General features: G+C 48.0%; 3 protein-coding genes across 3 annotated transcripts; 1 reads left to right on the top strand and 2 right to left on the bottom strand.

Annotated features, from left to right (window-relative positions):
- Positions 1-271: 271 nt before the first annotated feature.
- On the bottom strand, positions 272-4126 carry spcs2 (signal peptidase complex subunit 2). Its single transcript, XM_087851263.1, has 5 exons — positions 3985-4126; positions 3256-3339; positions 1763-1922; positions 1356-1491; positions 272-1267 (listed from the first exon to the last, which is right to left on the bottom strand). The coding sequence occupies exons 1-5, from the start codon at positions 4030-4032 to the stop codon at positions 1081-1083; spliced, it is 615 nt and encodes a 204-aa protein (XP_087707389.1). The 5' UTR covers positions 4033-4126; the 3' UTR covers positions 272-1080.
- A 3175-nt stretch (positions 4127-7301) lies between these two features.
- rnf169 (ring finger protein 169) lies at positions 7302-14815 on the bottom strand. The gene is made up of 6 exons (XM_006809900.3): positions 14422-14815; positions 13337-13407; positions 12978-13064; positions 12815-12909; positions 12626-12719; positions 7302-11632 (listed from the first exon to the last, which is right to left on the bottom strand). The coding sequence occupies exons 1-6, from the start codon at positions 14714-14716 to the stop codon at positions 10526-10528; spliced, it is 1749 nt and encodes a 582-aa protein (XP_006809963.2). The 5' UTR covers positions 14717-14815; the 3' UTR covers positions 7302-10525.
- A 583-nt stretch (positions 14816-15398) lies between these two features.
- Positions 15399-18988, top strand: lipt2 (lipoyl(octanoyl) transferase 2). The gene is made up of 4 exons (XM_006809898.2): positions 15399-15487; positions 15906-16424; positions 16504-16630; positions 17730-18988. The coding sequence occupies exons 2-4, from the start codon at positions 16116-16118 to the stop codon at positions 18020-18022; spliced, it is 729 nt and encodes a 242-aa protein (XP_006809961.2). The 5' UTR covers positions 15399-15487; positions 15906-16115; the 3' UTR covers positions 18023-18988.
- Positions 18989-19448: the final 460 nt, after the last annotated feature.

Here is a 19448-nt window from a genome sequence, read left to right as displayed (position 1 = left end):
ACGCAGACAGGAAGTGCTCCCTCCACGCGTGTCCAATCACTGACTCTTTAAGAGAAACCGTGTGAACAGTGTTGGAGCTGCACGCCGGCTGCTGCCTGTGGACGCGAACGTCAGCCTGAGTTCTCCACCTGCTGGCCGGACAGCGGTGCTGCACCACAAACACCTCCACACAAACCAAAGCCACACCCACAGGTTGCTGACCAGGGTCACCTGTGCAGGTGACCCTGTGGGGGCTGAGAGCTGAACTCAAAGTGAGACACACATCCAGATGTTTCTCTAACAAGATCCAAGTTTAATGTTTTTTTAATACAGAGAAAGCATCTGAGAATAAAAAATTTTCAAAATAAAGGTCTGATCAATGTCCACTTCCTGTTGTACGGCACCAACGCGTCAGCCAGTGAGCCGACGCACCGGTTAGTTCACCTGTTCAGACACCTGCTGCAGTTCAAACTGATTCTCACATCACAGAGAAAACAATGACGAAAACTTTACTTTAAACACTGAAAACATCACATTTTATTTTTAAACCGTTGGCCATCATTAGCTGCTTATTCCCCACCGCCGTGACCCTTACGTAAGGCTCCGCCCACCACAGCCATGTCACACAGCGGTCCTTAAACCTTTAATACTCGGAGACCCGGGGAAGACGCATTGAGTCTCAGGATGTTTTTAAATAGCTGAAATGTTCCTAACCTGCTGACAAAACACCTGACCTTTGACCTCTGAGTGACAGTCAGCTGTGACAGGAAAAGAAACCCTTCAGTGGAGCTGAGCCTCTGACTCTGGTCTCTGTCCCTCCTGAAGTTCACTGGTTTCAGATCATTCCCACTCTCGGAGCATGAGTGGGCAACACGGACCTGTGACTCTGCTGCCGAGTCTGACTAATAAAGGAGAGGCCCCCGGTTTGCGGCATGGCGTGCTGACCTCTGGGGTTGTTCAGAGTGTGGTGGTAAAAACAGACAGACTGCAGATATGAATGCATGAATAAGTTTCCTCTGGCAGCTCCTGATGGAGCTGAAACCAGTGAACTGTGAGGAGGAACAGAGGAGGCAGGCTCACACCACGTTTGCTTCCCGTCTTTTATTTGGTCTTCTTGTCGGCGGCGAGCGTGTCGTGCAGTTTAGAAACGCTCTTCTCAAACTGGTCCATCACCAGCGTCCCGTGTTCGTCGAAGAACGCCGACACCGACTTGGTGAAGTCCGCCTCTCTCGACTTCCTGGCCTTCCCGTCGGAGAAGGACACTCGGAGCGTGTACTGGTCGTCAAACCTGGAAAACACAGACGCAAACTGATCCACTGAGTCCATCGCAGATAAGGAAATGTGCTGCTGGGGTTGCTGGTTTGATTCCCACTGACCGTTTGAGGGAGGAGGAGAGCTGCCAGATGTGGTCTGGATCCATCCCAGCTGGATCCTTCTGCATGGCCACCAGGAAGATGTTCTTCTCTTTGTAGGAGGTGTACAGCGTGAGGATGCCCATCATGATGAAGTACGTGAGGAAGAGGAGTTAGGGAAAGCCAACACGCTCATCATCATCATCATCTTAGATGGAATCATTTCTAAAAACGTTTGTTTTTGTGTTTTAGTGACATTCATGAGACTTTCAGTGTTTTTAATATGTAAAAACATTTTTACTGATTCTGTCGTTTCTGAATTTTGAATCTTATTTTAACATTTTTCCCCTCACATGTTTAACATACGACACACTGTGAGTTCATCGTATTTGTTAAAAGCAGAGGTGAGATGTGTCCGGCTGAAGGATATGAGATGACGCAGCAGGCGAGGACGGGTCTGGACTCGGGGAAGGGGTGCAGATAGTCCCAGACCAGAGCCAGCATGGCGAACAGACAGGACACAGTGCAGATCAGCAGGCGCCCGTCGACCAGCTGGAAGTTCTCCAGGTAACCGTACTTCTCCAGCAGCACCTGCAGAGGGCCCAGAGGTCAAACAAGGTGAGCAGCAGCTTTCCTTCACATGCGTTCATGACTCATGAGTGAAAAATCCCAGCCGACAGTGAAGCTCTCACACGCATGCAAGCTTTATGCTGCAAACATCATTCAAAGCTTAAACAAGTGACGAAGTTTCGACTGTAGCTGTGTCCAAATTCATAGGCTGCGTCCTCCGAAGAGCGAGAAGACCAAAGAGCGAGGCTCTGAAATGTGACGGTCTAGCCTTCTGATTTGTGTCACCGCTGTGTGGGTGGAGTTTAATGAACTCGGCCGTCTGCTCCTTGCTGTCTAAAATATAACAGGAAACTGGAGGAAACTCTCGACCGTCTCACACTTCTGTTTAATCAGTTTTCTGTTTGATGTTTATTCAGCTGTGTGAAAACTAGAACTTTAATCTCAGCCAAACAGATTTACTCACGAACAAATAAAACACTGAAAAAAGCCCAACAATAACATTTTTAGGTTGTCTAAGTGACTTATATATCACGTTTAACCTGAGTAGCCAAAGACTGCGGTGATCTGAAAATGATGTGCCGGGAGTTGTGCCGTTCTCGGCGGCTCCAGTGACCCTTGAGCTCTCGGCTAGCTATCGAGCTGGTGGGTAACACACGTCTCCGAAAACGTCGAAGCACTTTTGCAAATATGCGATATCTTGATAAACGAGCAGATATTTGATGTTTACACAGCTACTTTCTCGCCTGAAAATATCTTAAAAGTTTATTTTGTGACCCAGAAAGATTAGTAAGAGTAATTTTAAAACTTAGTAGCGGCCGCCATTGTTGGAAACTGGAGTTTGGCTGGGCCGCGCTATGAATTCTGGGATATGGTAGGCCACGAAGGACACACCCGACCCATCCTTCAAATTTGGGGAAAAGGAGGACGCATTTGTCGGCTGCATTCGGAGGAGTCTACGAATTTGGACAGCCTTCATCGCTGTGACGTAATAGGTCTACGAATGCGGCCTCAGGAGGAAGCAGCCCATGAATTCGGACATGCCCCCTGTGTGAATCTGACGTCATCAGCAAAAATCTGACCAATGAAATTCGCTCCTTGAAGAAACACTGCTCAGGTCGCTTCAAACGTAGGAATTCCCTCCTCCCACCTTTACCATCACACAGCTGCAGTTCTCCACCCTCCTCTCACCTGAGTGAACCTTTTCTGTTTTACTTAAAACATCTTGCTCTAAAGTCATTCATGTCTCTGAAACATGGACGTAAACTGCTGGAACGTTTCAATAAGAACAAGTAACACATGCGGTTCATGTTTGAATAGTTGCTGTTAAAATGTGGATAAAAATAATCAATTAAACCTTCTTCGCAGCGTCATCCAAGGAGTTCTTCACCGCCGCTCCATCCCATTTATCAATCTTCACCGGCTTCTCGTCGATCCTCCACTGAAACACAAACAGCCGTTTAATTGACAGTTTCCATCTGAAGATCAGACTAACATAAACACGGAGGCAGCGACTGCAACTCTTCTCAGGGAGAGTTCGTGTTGAGGGCGGAGACATCATCTTCCTGTCATGTATGATGGAAGCTAAACCCCCCCTCCGCAAAAGAACAAGAGTTATTGTGCCCACGTGCAGCGCCACCTGCTGCAGATGTTTGACCTGTTTCATGTGTGGAAACTTAAAGCTTCATTCTGAAGCACGCCTCGTGCACTCCTACATCACCTGTTTAACAGACGAGTGAGTTTAGTTAAACTGTCTGTTTCCGGTTTGGTGCAGCTGTTTAACAGCTGGAAGCAGGAAATAGAACAAACCGCTGAACTTTGACCTCTAATAACGGTTTATTTCCCACGCCGAGGTTAAACTCGGCTCTCAGCTTCATACTCAACTTTGTTTTTATTTTGTTTTCATTCTGAATGTATCCACTTTAGCTCGTTAGCATTAGCTTAGCCCCTTAGCGGCGGCTCACACAGACACACACCGAGCCGAGCAACAGCTGCAGCGGGGACATAGGCCTCCCAGCTCCGGGACACAGACCCTCCCCGCAGGGGTTCATCCTGCTCAGGAGAATCCGTTCACGCTTTTACTCACTTTCTCCAGCAGCCCGCTCTTTCTGTTCCCCGCAGCTGCAGCCGCCATCTTCTCTTCCGCTACAAACACGGCTCTGTGACTTGGATGTAGCCGATTGGCTGTCCACCGAAACCATAGCGCTCGACGCGCATGTCGTCACCACGTCTGCAAGCGTGGCCGAGGCAGCTGCGGCGTGCGCGCTCATGTGGAAAATACAAACGACTCAAAAGTGAAATGAATAAAAACGTACGAGGTTCAGTTTTTAGCGAACAGCCAGGAGGCCTTTATTTAGAAAATCTGACACGTTAAAGCGCTGCCGCTGTATATAGTGTATTATCTTACTTAATTTATATTTGTTTGTGTTTTATTTGTATCTTTATAAAGATAAATAAATATCCTTCTGATATCTGTACCTGAGCTGAGGTAACGCAAAAAAAACAAAACAAAACAAAACAAAAAAACCCGCCGTGGAATCAATAAAGTCTTATCGTATCTCTTATAACTTACTGAAGGCCTCCATTTTGAAAATCTCAAAGTCATTTTTTGTCAAAAACCACATGTGCAGATCATACTCGGGAATTTTAAATTGCAGTGCTCCCACAGCCCTCAGTGTTACACTAAAACAGATAAAAGTGTCATACACACACAACAGAGTCCAACACAATCCAAGAGTTTGTGTGTAGTGTGGGGAGGGGGTGGTCAGAGGTGGATGCAGGTCTGGAGTTGGTGTGTGTGAGAGTTCAGCATCCTGACAGCCTGATGGATGAAGCTGTCTCTCAGTCTGCTGGTTCTGGCCTCGAGGCTCTTCAGTCTGATGTTAGCAAACTGAAGAATCTGTTTGATGGATGGGTGGAGTCTCTGTAATGCAGAGAGCTTTCAGGATGAGGCAGGAGCAGCAGATGTCATGGAGGGAGGGAAGAGAAGTACCCACGATCCTCTCCGCTGCTCTCACTACCTGTTGTAGCTGTTTCCAGCAGGAACTAGTGCAGGATACCACACAGTGATGCAGCTGCTGAGGATGCTCCCCACAGTGCCTCTGTAGAAGGTGCTCATAATGGGGTTGAGGCTCTCGCTCCCCTCAGTTTGTGGAGGAAGTAAAGTCACTGTTGGGCTTTGCTAACCAGTGATGCTGTGTTTTCTCACCAGGAGAGATCTTCTGAGATGTGCACACCCAGGAACTTGGTGCTGCTTACCCTCTCCACAGCAGCACCACTCAGCCAGATGGTTAACTTCACTCCTGTCGTGGAGTGAGGTTAAGAGAAGCAGTCAACGGAAAAATAATAGCACTGTTTTAATGGCACCGTCTTCCAGCTGCGCCCAAATGCAGCAATTCATTTACTCAAACTCATAACAGAAAGAAAGAACGGCAGCAGCCGATGTTCAGAAAAAACGCAAGCTTTTATTTAGATAAAAACCACAATGGAAAGAAACAAAGAGAAACTGGCTTCTTTTTTCCACTGTAACGGTTTTTTATCTATATTACACACTCAAGTGTAAGTTAAAAATCAAAATGTCTCTTCCAGCGAAGATAAAAAAAACCCCCCTCAGATGTAAAAATAAGTCTGTGTGATTTGGTGCATCTCAAATAAATAGATGAATAATAAAGTAGCTACATTAATACTAGGTCCGCCACAAACGATTATTCTGATAGTCGACTAGTCACCGATTATTTTTGCGATTAGTTGACTAATCAGATCATCATCCATTGGACGTAAAACTACAGCTTATTGCACCAGCAGCATCTGCTCTTATATAACTATCATTAGCTTACAGCTTTAAGTGTTTTAGGTATGTGCTAACTAAAAATAAAGACAAGATGATAGTTTATTAAATTTTAATGAAGTTTGCAGATTGTTTCGGTGAAGTTTAATAAACTCCTTGCTATCTAAAATATAACAGGACACCGGAGTAAATTCTCAGCATCTCACACTTCTGATAATCAGCTGTCTGCTTGACGTTTATTCAGCTGTGTAAAAACTTTAATCTCAGCCAAACCGATTTACTCAGGAACAAATGAAATACTGAAAAAAGCCAAACAATAACATTTTTAAGTTATCTAAGTAACTTATATATGTTTAACCTGAGTAGTGAAAGACGGCGGTGGGTTTGAAAACGATTAGCCGGGAGTCCGGTGTTTTCACGGCTCTAGCGAGCCTAGCCCCCGGTTAGCTATCGAGCTAGTGGCTAACAGACGTCTCCAAAAACGTCGGAGCGCTTTTGAAAATATGTGGTGTCTTGATAAACTGAGCAGATATTTGAGGTTTACACAGCTACATTCTCGACTGAAAATATGTTAAACGTTTATTTTGTGACCCAGAAAGAATAATAAGAGTAACATTAAAACTAACTAGCTGCCGCCATTGTTGGAAACTGAGCTGGGCTGCGCTATGAATTCTGGGACACAGCTTCTTCTTCTTCTTCGGGGTTTAACGGCAGCTGGCATCCTTGTACATGCAGTGCTGCCATCTTCTGTTTCAGTCCGTTATTACACTCTTAAATCCTACTACTTATTCCTGCGTCTTTTGTGATCTTACAAAGCTTCAAACACGCGTCGACTATTAAATCAGTCGTTGACGATTAGTCGACGTAATCGTGACTAGTCGACTAATCGTGGCAGCCCTAATTAATACCAAAACAAACGAGAAGTGGAGGTAAAACATTCCCTCCAAACAAAACGTATAAATTCTAAAGGCACAAATCAGTGCGTGCATGATTACATTGCTCCGCCCATCAAAAAGTCTGCGCCTGCATATCATCTATTGTCGGCTGGAAAACTTTAACATATGCATGAGCACGTTTGCTGGTCGAGTTGAACTGTGCTGTCTGGATTGTCATTGTTAAGATCTGAAACATTTCTGAGCACCGTGGTGGATGTTTTTGAATTAACTTGGGGCTTTAATCTTTGAAAATGCTGATTAACACATGTTGGCAACATCCAATAAGTAACTGGAGGGCTTTATTTTGAAAACAAAAGAAGAACTTTTGCAACTTTTGTTCTATTGTTACAGGCTTTGCTGGTTTCTATTTCAGTAAACACCTCTCTGTGGATATCAGACTTCACAGCAGCTGCTTTACAGCATCCTTCATTTTGATTTGGGGAATGAAACATGGAGTAACAGAGTTTGTAGCATCACCTTCAACCTGCTGAGTTTTTGATGGCGATATTGTTTGCAGTTGATGAAGGACGTCCTGCTGCACTTCCTGCTTCTTCTTACCAATCATCGGCAATCTGCGGGAAGCTCAGGTGAGCGTCTCAGGTGAGCCCTGGGCTTCAGATCACTGAGTGAAGAGAAGACAGGACACGAGCCAGCGTTTCAACTCTTTTACTTTTTCTTCCAGCAGCCGCTCATACAAAACTAGTCCGTTACAAAGGATCAACGTCTTCTGCTCATTTGGCACTCAGCGTGACCCCTGACCCCGTCCACCCACCCCCACCTGAACTCTCTGCACCCACCAAAGAATACAAAACAGAAACGTGCACATCTTTAATGGAGTTTAAAAAAAAAAAAGCCCTTCAGCTCCATCAAGACTTCAAATTAAACTTTAACAGCTGATGATGATGATGATGATGAAGGCCAGGAATCACTGAGGACGCAGAAATGTAAAAAAAAAAAGAAAAAAAAAGGAAACAGCAGGAATGTTGTTATTATCTAAACCAATTAGCTAAACCTCCAAAGCCTGCAGTTCCTCCACCGTCCAGCAGAGGCAGCAGACTCCCGTGATAAAATGAACACGTCTGCAGCCTGATACACCGTCGGTCTCTGTGGATCATTTCCCTTCATGACACCTGCATTTTACGCTCACCTGGTTTGAATTCGCTTCACTTTTATTTATTTAGCATCAAATCACAACAACAGCCATCTCAAGTCGCTTTATATTGTAAGCTAAAGGTAGTAATACAATTATTAGGGGCGTGGCCTTTTACCTCAGGTAACTCCAGTCACTGAACTGGACCTGGGTTTGTGCTGCTGGCAGACACGACCAGTCAATCACAGGTAGCCCCGCCCTAAACCCTAACCTGCTTCCTGTGACTCTGACGGGACCATCATCTCCAAAATCATGATCAGCCAATCAGGAAAGAGTTAGTGAGCACAGAGACCAGGTGAGCATGAGTGTCTCAGATTTTTGAGTTGCCACCCCCTGCTGGACATCAGAGAGAATGCAGGTTTAAGGAGCTACACCTTTATTTTACATCCAGCCTGTGAGCTGCAGTCTGGTTCTAACTCCACCCAACCTCGTTGTTTCTTTGCAGGTGTTCAGGTAGAGGAACTGCAGAGTAACTACACCAACACGTTCCATGTTTGTGGACGTGTCCTCAGTTTGTCCCGCCCTCACATCTTCTTCAGTGTCTATCATACATACGACCCCCAGAGTGAATCATGACATTACTGAGGCTCAGTGCGAGTACGGCTTTTCTAACAGCGACCTACCAGCGCTCAGCGACTGCCTCTGATCTGAGCAGTGTGAACACAGCGTGGCGCTGCACTCAGGCAAACCACTGACGGAGCTTAGCATGGAGAAAAAACACGTGTGTTGAGGAACCAGACATCTGGACGGCCTGCAGGAGCTACAGCATCACCGTTACAGACGACCTGCAAACAGAAGCCGTGCAGCTGAAGCAGAGGGTGAAGGTGAGCTCAGACCAAGCACGTGCACGCCCACCTTCAGTCTCCGCTTCAGGCTCAGGCTCCTGCAGGGGCGTGGCAGCGAGCTGCAGTTTCTGACAGCTTAAACACGGTTTCAGCCTGAAGGCTTCGTGTGGACCTCTGCTGCACTGACGGAGCGATCAAAACCATTAAAAAGATCCCGATTTGGAAACCACCTCACGCTGTAACTCTGACCGTATTCGCAGCATGAAGGCAGTTTCTGCATTAAATATGTTTACGTCGCAGACAGAAAACAGCTGACTGTGAGGGGTGAAGGGTCAGGCTGGATTTTGTCACTGATTGGTTCAGCTTGGCCCAATAGTGGAAGTTTCTCTACATAGAGACGGGGCTCTAACCTGCTAAATGGCTGTCGGCTCTACACCTGCCTCACCTGCTTCCTGTGGACCACAGGTGAAGTTCTGACTCCAGCGTGATTTTTATAAATCAATAATTTTAAAAGTACCACAGTCAGAGCTCTGTGACCACAGTAAATTCACATTTGGTCTGAATGCACCAGCATCTGACATCACAGGCCATAAAGCTCGTCCAATCACACGGCTCCTCGCTCCTTGAGAGTGACCAGGTGAGTCTCCTGATCCGAATTCAGGTAGAAATCCTTCCTGACCAATTGGGTTCTAAAGACCGCAGTCCCCACGAGCCTCGGCAGCTCCGACTTTCAGACTGGAAGACCAGGATGATACCAGAAGCTATACTAGAGGAAGTTTATGTCCCGTGATCCTCGGCTGCTGGGAGAAGTCTGACTCAACACCTCCTTATATTCAGAGCGGGTTCTGGTTTCTCCTGCATTCCCAACACGTGCAGGTCGGCTGGACTTTGATTAACCTGTGGAAAGTTCTCACGAGGATAAACCAGGGGTAACTTCCACCTGCCCGGGGCAAAGACGTGCTGCTGACCCCCGACAGAAACCTGCGCCACAGCGACCGTCGGTGCTCCGGGTTCCTGCAGGTTTCTGTCCACTTCCAACCTCAGAGGGTGATACCAGGTACATGTCACGCTTTCAGGGGTGGAGGGTTACCTGCACACCCAGAGGGAGCGTCAGGTGGGAAGTGATGTGTTCAGATATGAACGAAGAGACGCGTGTCACACTCTGAGCTACCGAAACACACACGAATCATGATTTTGGACTTTTGGAGTTTTAGAGCCAATAAAAATTCACTTTTAGCTATTTTAGTCAAACTGGGCTTCATAAACTGTCACAAATACAAAGACAGACTTCTGTCCAACAGCAGCTCAGGCCGACACTCACACTCATCTCATTTCTTTCCATAAAGCTCCTTTTAGATTTCCTCGGCCTCTCGGAGATCACTGTGAGGCCGGTGAGATTTAAATGAACTATATTAATAAACATCATCATCATCATCATCATCATCCCGTGGAGCGGACTGAACCGACAGAGTCGTGTTCGGCCCGGCGGCGTGCAGCCTGCCTTCATCTGAACCTGTGCATCATTTTCAGATGATGCGCAGGCCGCTGTGGAACGCAGCGCACAAACACGGATGAAACACCGCCGTCGCCTTCAGCGGTGTCGGGATGCGATGTTCAGCTCAGGGCCTCACATCCACCCTGGATCTATAACTGGAAGCTCAACATAAACATGCTTTGCCCCGGGCCACGTGATTATGGTTGAACCTGTGAAAGCTTTCTTTGTTCCAGCTGCAGAGAAACGGCGATCTGTAAAAAAGCTCAGATTAAGCCTCCGAGTTCAAACACTTCCAGGACGTTTCCTGTGGTGATGACTGTCGGGCCGTCCTGCAGCTGAAGGTTCAGTTTTTGGTGATCTGCTGGTGTTTGGAAGAAACGTCTCCAGGTTACAAACCCGTTTGTCAGACGAGTGAAAACATTCATTAAACCTTCGCCTTTCGTGTCTTTGCATATATGAGATCCTTCCCGTCTGTCTAGTGCTTCTTGTTGATTCGTCGGGACCTCCTCAGGCCACGCCTCCTGCGGCTCTGAGTGGACATCCAGGACCGCAGGAAATACTTGTCGGGGCTCCTTCTACGGTTCTGGTTCTCGCGGTCGAACTGTCTCTGCAGCTTCAGGGCGAGCGCTCGATCCTGCCGCTCCTGCTGAATCTGGCAGATGTACCGTTCGTCCAGCGCTTCCTGGTTGACGGACCGGCCCCTCTTCAGATCCAAGTCGCGGCTCGAGTCCAGGTGTTTGGTCTTCTGCTTCCTCTTCTTGCCCCTCCGTGAGGTAGTCTGGTTGTGGATGCTACTGTCGGACTCCTTCCTGGGACTCTGAGAGTCCTTTGGCACTAACTTACAGGACTGCACCCCAGAGTTCTTGGTGTAGGGCGAGAACGACTGTTTCCGACTGAACAGCGCCCCCGTGCTGCAGGACTCGGGAGTGCCGGCCGGCGGCTCAAAGCCTCCCTTGAAGGTCGACTCGCTGCTGTAGCGGATTGCGGGGACGCGGATCTTCACCGACTGCTTCTGGAAGTTGTCCGTGTCGCCGGCTGGAGAGTCGAACAGCAGCCTCCTCTTGTTTGCTGACGTCACTGCATCTCCTGCCGGGGACTGGCGCGTCTTTGCGCCCTCGCCGAGCTTGTTGTGGTTTACCTCGGAGACGGGGCTCGTCAGCGTGGCCTTGGAGTTCACCTTGAGGCTCTGGCGGTCCAGCTCGATCTGCCTCCACTTCTGCAGGACGGCAGGGCTGGCCTCGTAGCTGGTGGCCTTCTGCAGACCGCGAGTCAGGTTCCGGGGCGTGGACTTCACGATGGTGGGCTCCATCAGGCGGCCGTCCGGGAGGCGCTTGGGTGGCGTGCATGGCGAGCAGACGATGGGCTTGAAGTGGTTGAGCTCCTCGGAGATGCTGTCGTTGCTCTCGGGGCTGATGGAGCGCTCCGGGCGGGGAGGAGGCATGCACAGGAGAGCCGAGGAAGATGATGTCAGCACAGCTCGCCAGGTGAGCCTCCGATCGGGAGCGGTGATGGGGGCGGAGATAGAGCGGCTGTTCTCAGAGGAGAGGAGGATTCCTGCCGCATAGCTGTGGCTGATGCCAACCTGGCGGAGGACACAAGAACACAAGTCAGCGACCACACAGGTGTTTAACGCAGGTGTTTAACGCAGGTGTTTGATCTTTGGTTTCATCCTATAATACTGGAATTATTTTTCTACCAAGGTTTGAACTTCATGCCTGTCTGAGAAAAGTGTATAAACAGTGTAGTGAGGGGCTCAAAACATCTCAAATAATTGTAAAAAATAAAGTTGGCTACTTCACAGGCTTCACCGATTGCTGGTTATTTTTAGAACAACGCCGGCGATAAACGAGGGAGCGCTGTATACAAACACTGAGAAATAAAACATTTGAATCCTTTCTCTCTTTGAGGCGTGGGGAAAATATCGACACGTCGACGAACATCATCTACAGATATATTCAGTAATACGACATCTTGAGAAATGTAAATCGCCGCTTGATTCGTCCATTTGGTTGACTTGTTTTGGAAAACCTGACCGTAAACAAGACGTGAATATCACACCGGAAACGAGGCGCCCTACAGGAAGTAGCACATGCTAAGGTGCACAGAGTCTATTGATATGTGACACTAAGACGAAGGTGGACGTCGCAGCAGATACATGCCTGCAGCTCACTCTGTGGCTTTTCGTCCGGGGAACGCAGCGTTGTTTTGATGTAGCGTTTCAAAAATGGCGGTTTTGATTTTAGTGAACGAGAAGCTCTCACGACTCATCCAGTGACGCTACTGACCAGCCAATCATGTGGTCTGATGAAGTCGCATTTTATTACCTGCTCGGATCGCTTGGACCCCGACCAGGTACTACGACCTACAGGTAACCCTGAAAACTGGCTAATGTTGCCGACCCGAGCAGGTTCTAATGGGAGAGGGGCTTAACGATCCTTCTCCCCGCAGACTGAACCTGCATGGCTCCTGAAGCATACAGTAATCTGATTACACTCTCTAACACAGCCTGATAAAACACTATTTCTTCTAAGGTTCCCACAGACGGGAGTCTCGATCACATGACTGTCTCACGTACCCGCTCCATCACGGCTGCCGGCTGGGTGACAACTTTCATCTTTCCTCCTCCATCCTCCACAGGATCAGTGCAGCTCCTGCTCCTCTGACAACTCCTAAAGAATAAACGCAGAGGTCAGAGGTCACACCCCTGTAGTCTGTGGTACGTTCACTGTCTGTAAAAGGAATAGGACAGGGTGGTTGTGCTCACCCAGCGGATGAGTTTTTGGTTTTCCTGATGAAGGCTGAGATGTTTCGGATCCTCCTGCTGATCGGCTCCTCATTCTCGGAGTCAGACAGGACGCCCTGAGGAGGGACAACGGCTATTTAAGAAGCTGCTGCAGGATGAAAACATTCAGCCTGTCATCACTCACCGGATCTTCATCACGACGGACTGCCTCGTCTTTACAGTTCAGAGAGCTCCTCCTCTTCACCTCCTCTCTGTCGTCACACAGCAGCATCTGAAACACGGTTAAAGTTTATTTCGAGGGTTAAAACACAAAGATTCTCCCGTCTCCGCGAGACGACGCAGCATCTGCGACGGTATATCGAGACTCACAGTGAAAACTTTGAGAGAAAACTTAATGAGCTCAAATTAAAGCCAAAGTTCTCCCAGTTTGATATCGGCAGCCTGCAGAGCTCTGCTTTTCTTCCTCAGCAATAAAACACTCGGCTGTGACAAGCTTAACCACCCACAGGTGATCACAGGTTTACCTGCAGCTCTCTGACTCACCTTGTGTTTCCCGCTCGGGCCCGAAGGAGCGTCGGCAGACTTCGGGATGAGCACCGGAGAGACGAAGAACTCTAAAGGAACACAGCCAAAGAGAAAACAGTCAAAGAAGCCACGCCCCTAATAATTTAAAGGCTTAACACAATTTAAACAGGTGACTTTGACTACTAAAATTCTACTGTTCACTTCCTGTCTTAAAACTGTGTAATAACGAGCTCAGTGCACGTGCAGTAAACCTGTGAGCTCACAGCTCGGGCACAGTTTGCTCTACTCTTGGCTCTCTGTGATGTCAGAGAGACACGACAGAAGCCCAGCATCAGACAAACAGGGATGATTGTGAACTGTGAATCACACAGATCAGATAGAGCCTAAAAGGAAAAATGCTAAAGGCGTCAGTATCGGGTCAATGAATAAAACATTAACCATGAGAGGTGATGATCACCATCAGCACCTTCTGACTTCATCCAACACACATGAAGCCAGCGAGTCTCACCCGAGCTTTCTTATGTAAGAACTGCTGTTCACAGTGGTCAGAGCAAGTCAAAGAGTACTTACAGTATTTATGGTTCTCCTGCTGTGTCCTGCTCTAAGTACTAGTAATAACGCCCTTGGGCTTTTCCAGCCAGTCACTGCTAACAGAGTCCATGCAGTAATACCTCCAGTACTACTAGTACTGCAGTAACTCAACTCCTCCTCCAGCTGTACATGTCTGGACACATTCCCCATCTGCAGACCTGAGCAGTGCCACATGACATGTGACCCTGCTGCCTATACCTGTGATCAGGTGAGGTCACTGTGAGCAGTCACGTGTCCTCTGTCCACACGTTGACCTGTGATTGATCCTGTAGCTCCATACAAAACTCCATAAAGAAAAGCGGGGATTTTTACGCCTGCAGCTATCACACTTCATAGATGTTTTTCACATAAAACTAACCTTTAACATTCTTAACACCGCCCGCTGCTCACGTTAAACTTTATTAAAGTTGATTTAATTTAAATTCCCGCTGTTTTCTGCCGTTAAACAAACACCCTGCAGCGGTGTGATACAGCGAAATCTGCACGGGCGATTCCCCGAGAAGCTCACCGACCTCTCCGGCTGTCGCAGTCCCTCCCGCCCGGCCTACTGCTGCTACTCTCGTGGTCGCTCCTCCCGCGGAGCCGCTCCTCGCTGCCGGAGTGTCTGCGGGCTAGGCAGAGCGGACAGGCCAGGTGTCTGCCGGCCGGGCTGCCACCGGTCTCCGCGCACGCCATGCACTTCTTGGATTCGTACTCGGGTGGGCTGGACCCGGACCGGCACCGAGCTGCGAGCCCGGCCCGGGACGTGCCGGCGGCCGTGGCGCTGGCCGGTCTCCCAGGCCGTTCGGCAGACCCTGCGGTCGCCATCTTCCCTGGTGAGTCTTCTCTCTCCGGTCCGCTCTCAAAACAAACCCCGCCCTGCCGCCGCCGAAACAGCGCGAGCGCAGCAGAGTGGACGCGCGTGCAGCCCGCCAACCGGAGCCGCTGAATCACAGCGGCGCGAGCCTCCTCTGACGTCAGGTGTCGACTTCAAAATAAAACTAAGTCGTTGCATTTTATTGTGCATTTCCAAATTTAGAAAATAAAAAATAACTTGATGGTAGTCTGTAAAAAAAAACATGTAAAATATGTAGCAAATTGTGCTTTGAAAATCAAAGCTGCTAAATATGTCTCTTTCTGTTGGGGCTGAGTTTGTGATTGTTAGTGTGTGGTTAAACAGCATTATTTTCAATAAACATAAATTGCAAGACAAAGAAATCGCTACTTAGAAAGTAAACATTGGCAAAATAAAGACGGAGGGATGAGAAGTAATAAAATTAAAAACAAGACGGCCAACATATTGTAATTTACCTGTTGTGAATTTATTTTCTCATGATAGAGAGCATATCTTTGGCAATTTAGATTTTGTTGCCTTAATATGAATCTAATTCTTCAACTCAAGAAATGATATTTATTAATTTGACAAAACTGCGAGATTAAAAAATAAGTCGATAATAATTCAGTTTTATTATGAAAGACTTTAGGTTCCGGTTAATGACTCGCGGCACGACGGCGCTGTACAAACCGGAAGACGTCATCAGTCTCACAGCTGTAGAAGAAGAGTGGGTCGTGGTAGAGGAGCGTACAGAAGTTAGACAGGTGATGGTTTTGATAAAGTATTTTGATAAATTAATAAACTAACGAAATAACCACGTAGAGACACGGCGGAGGGATTTGCTTCCCATTCAGAGATGTACTGCGGTTTGCTTTGACCGTGTCACTGAGGTCAGAGCGCTCAGTGCCCGCGAGCAGAAGCTCCACCTCGATTTTAGTTTTAGTTTTCTGCTTTGTCAGTTTATAATGTGTGAATTGAAGCAGCCGATTTGTCTGTGAGTAGCTCAGGTTTGTATCGTTTGGATTATGTTCGGAGAAATGTCCCAGGATCTCTGCTGAACTAAGGAAATCTAAAAACTGCGATATTCTAGGGCAGCTTGTGAACTCTCGGTTCAGGTCCTGGGAACATGAGCATGCATGTACATGTGCTGTGACACTAAAGCTAATGTGCTGCTGGTTTCAGATAACCAGATGGAGGATCTTTGCTCCTGACGGAACCCATCCCCTGTATAAGTCACAGCAGACACCTGCGTCACCATCCACCTGTCAATCAAAGAGGCCACGCCCCTACTCATGCAGCCTTTAAGGCTGGATACATTTTAAACAGGTTACAAGTAACAAAACTAAACATTTGTGCAACTAACAGTCTGGATTGGTCTGGTGTCAGTCCCAGATGCGGGGCGGCCAGCCGCTGGTGGAGGTGGTCCGCCTGGGCCTGGTCTCCTATCAGGAGGCTCTGCGACTGCAGCAGGTCTACGTGAACCGGCACCGGTCCGGCCCTGCTCACGCTCTGCTGCTGTGTGAGCACCCGCCGGTCTACACCACCGGGATCCGCCACAAACCCTACCCCGAGCCCCTGCTGGACCAACTGCGCCTGCTGGGGGCCGATGTGGCCCGGGCAAACCGGGGAGGGCTCATCACCTTCCACGGGCCGGGACAACTGGTCTGCTACCCAGTCTTGAACCTGTGCAGCTTCAAGAAGGTCTGAGCTGACGTGGGAGTGAGATTGGTGTGTTTTTATCAGAGCCGAACGTATTTTAATGTTTTCTCTGTTCTCTCAGAGCGTGCGGTGGTACGTCGATCAGCTGGAGCAGACCGTCATCGCACTCTGCAGCAGGTTCGGCATCCGAGCTACGACGTCCCCTCACACGGGAGTTTGGGTCGGAGACAATAAGATCTGCGCCATCGGTACGACTGCGTCGCTCTGAGCCTCAATCACCAACCATGTGTTCACTGACTGTGTGGCTGCTTTTTAAAACCAATAATTACCAATAATCAGACATGAGCAGCTGATTAATCCAGGCTACAGGTGGAGTTCACCAGGTTTATTGGCATCAGCAGCAGTCACCTCAGGATGCTTTATTTATACTGCGAGGTATAGATCTACAGTCACACAGACGCTTTCGATCAGGGTCCAGTTTGATCTCAGCTGGGTCAGAACCAGGACTGTCACAGCTGAAACCATAAAGTCCAGTAAAAACTCATTTTAAGCCCCAGTTACAGAATGGTGGATAATCATTCTGTAGGAAGATTGATCCATGGCCTCTTCCTGTTGTTGTCATAATGGTGTCAAACCAACGCTGCCAGTCTTCCTTCTGTTCTTCACACGCTGATGTGAGAACAGAAGAGACGTGATGTGTCTGAAATAAGTGAGTCACAGGTCCTTCTGTCTGACACCACTATTCAAAAGCACTGATTCTGTTTTCTTACTTCCTCGTCTTTAGGTGACGATGGACAAAGTCACACTGCCTTCTTTTCATTGGCACACAAATGTCCAGACGCACTGAGTCATAGTCCTTTCTCTTACGTTATTGTGTCATTTGGAGAGCGGACCACACATGTGACGGGAAAAACATGGAGACAAGAATGAAACCACCACCGTGAAAAATCCTCAGTTTAAAAATATTCAGTTCAATTCAATTTTATTTACAAAGCGCCATCTGCTGACCGTTAGGGGTCGCAGCAGATGGCCGACCACCAATCTCTGCAGGTGCTGTTCACCTGTTAAAGGCTGTCAGCGAGCGGGAGGTCTGAGGTCATGTGACCTAAAGGCCGCTCGCATAGACAGAAGTTTTACTGGCTGGACTCAGGTGTGGTATAACAGTGCGCTGGGAAACATGCTCTTCATATCTGCTGGTCAGGTGTGAGGTTGGCAACATGTTTAATCTTATATAAGGACGTTTACGTCAGTGCGTGTTTCATTTCATCGCAGGACTCCAGCGCAGCTGCTTGCTCTTCAGCACGTCCTGTGTAAGAATTGCCTGAATGACGGCTGTCGTGTTTTCAGGAATACACTGTGGCCGCTACATCACGTCTCACGGTCTGGCGCTGAACTGCTGCACTGACCTGTCGTGGTTCGACCACATCGTTCCGTGTGGGATTGAAGGGAAAGGCGTGACGTCGCTGAGCGCCGAGCTGCGGAGACACGCTAGCGTGGAGGAGGTCGTCCCTCACCTGCTGCATGCCTTCACGCAGCAGTTCGACTGTCAGTTGACTGAGGCAGCGCAGGACGGCGGCGAGTCACCGACGCCTGTGACATCAGCAGGAACCTCAGCACTCACTAACCTGAGGGATGACTGAGCACAAACTTTCTGATATGCACGTGCTGAGCAGTTTTGGTATCATCATCATCATCAGTGCCTGACCTGTAACTGACGGAGAGCGTGTGGGCGGAGCTTCTTAGAGCTCTTTTCTGGTCTTGGTGTTGATATTTTCAATATTAGGTTCACAGGGTGAAAGAGTAACACCCTGAAAACTCACTGCAGTGCCCTCAGTTTACACTGCAATAAAAAACTGAGTGAAAGGAAAGAAAAGTTTTCATTTATTAAATTTTCCTTCCTGTGAGTCGCAGAGCTCCTCCCCACTGAAACAAAGGTTTGAGCTGGACCAGGTGTGCTGCTCTGGTCTGCATCAAAGCTCGGTTTGACTCTTTGATCTAACAGCTGTTTGTATAATGCTGGATGAAGGAGGTCTGTTCACATTCATCTGTGTTTATTTAATGACTTCACACCTCATTTGCATATATACACTTGAATACACTAAAAAGGTGTCAGAGTGTCTGTGATGTGTTAAAGTGTCTCCAGTAAGATGTCAGGCAGCTGTTACTGCTCACGCAGTCTCACTGATGGTCGAGGTGAGTATTTATAACGGGACAGGTCAGCTTTGCACGCTTCACAGTTCAGAATAATCCTTCTTAATCTGACAGTGGACGTCGGTTCAGCTTCTGTCTGAAACAAGCTGTTTTAGCTCATCCCCCTTTAAGAAACGTTTCTTCTGATTGGCTGTTCCTCACAGAGGTTTAACCTCTGGCTGCTCTTCTACGTCTGTGAAAGTACAAAATCTGACAAAAGTTTAGAGCAGCCAGAGCTTCACTGCTCATTATTAAATCCAGAATTCAAAATCCTGCTCCTCACATACAAGGTCTTAAATAATCAGGCCCCATCTTATCTTAATGACCTTGTAGTACCATATCACCCTATTAGAGCACTTCGCTCTCGCTCTGCAGGCCTACTTGTTGTTCCTAGAGTATTTAAAAGTAGAATGGGAGGCAGAGCCTTCAGTTTTCAGGCCCCTCTTCTGTGGAACCAACTTCCAGTTTGGATTCAGGAGACAGACACTATCTCTACTTTCAAGATTAGGCTTCAAACTTTCCTTTTTGCTAAAGCTTATAGTTAGGGCTGGACCAGGTGACCCTGAATCCTCCCTTAGTTATGCTGCAATAGACGTAGGCTGCCGGGGGATTCCCATGATGCACTGGGTTTTTCTTCTTCACTCACTATGTATTAACAGACCTCTCTGCATTGAATCATATCTGTTATTAACCTCTGTGTCTCTTCCTCAGCATGTCTTTATCCTGTTTTCCTTCTCTCACCCCAACCAATCGCAGCAGATGGCCCCGCCCCTCCCTGAGCCTGGTTCTGCTGGAGGTTTCTTCCTGTTAAAAGGGAGTTTTTCCTTCCCACTGTCACCAAAGTGCTGCTCATAGGGGGTCATATGATTGTTTGTC

This window comes from Neolamprologus brichardi, chromosome 14, assembly GCF_056152115.1.
Source record: "Neolamprologus brichardi isolate AB-2024 chromosome 14, ASM5615211v1, whole genome shotgun sequence".
NCBI classification, from domain to species: Eukaryota; Metazoa; Chordata; class Actinopteri; order Cichliformes; family Cichlidae; genus Neolamprologus; species Neolamprologus brichardi.
This window is presented reverse-complemented; position numbering and strand designations above follow the sequence as displayed.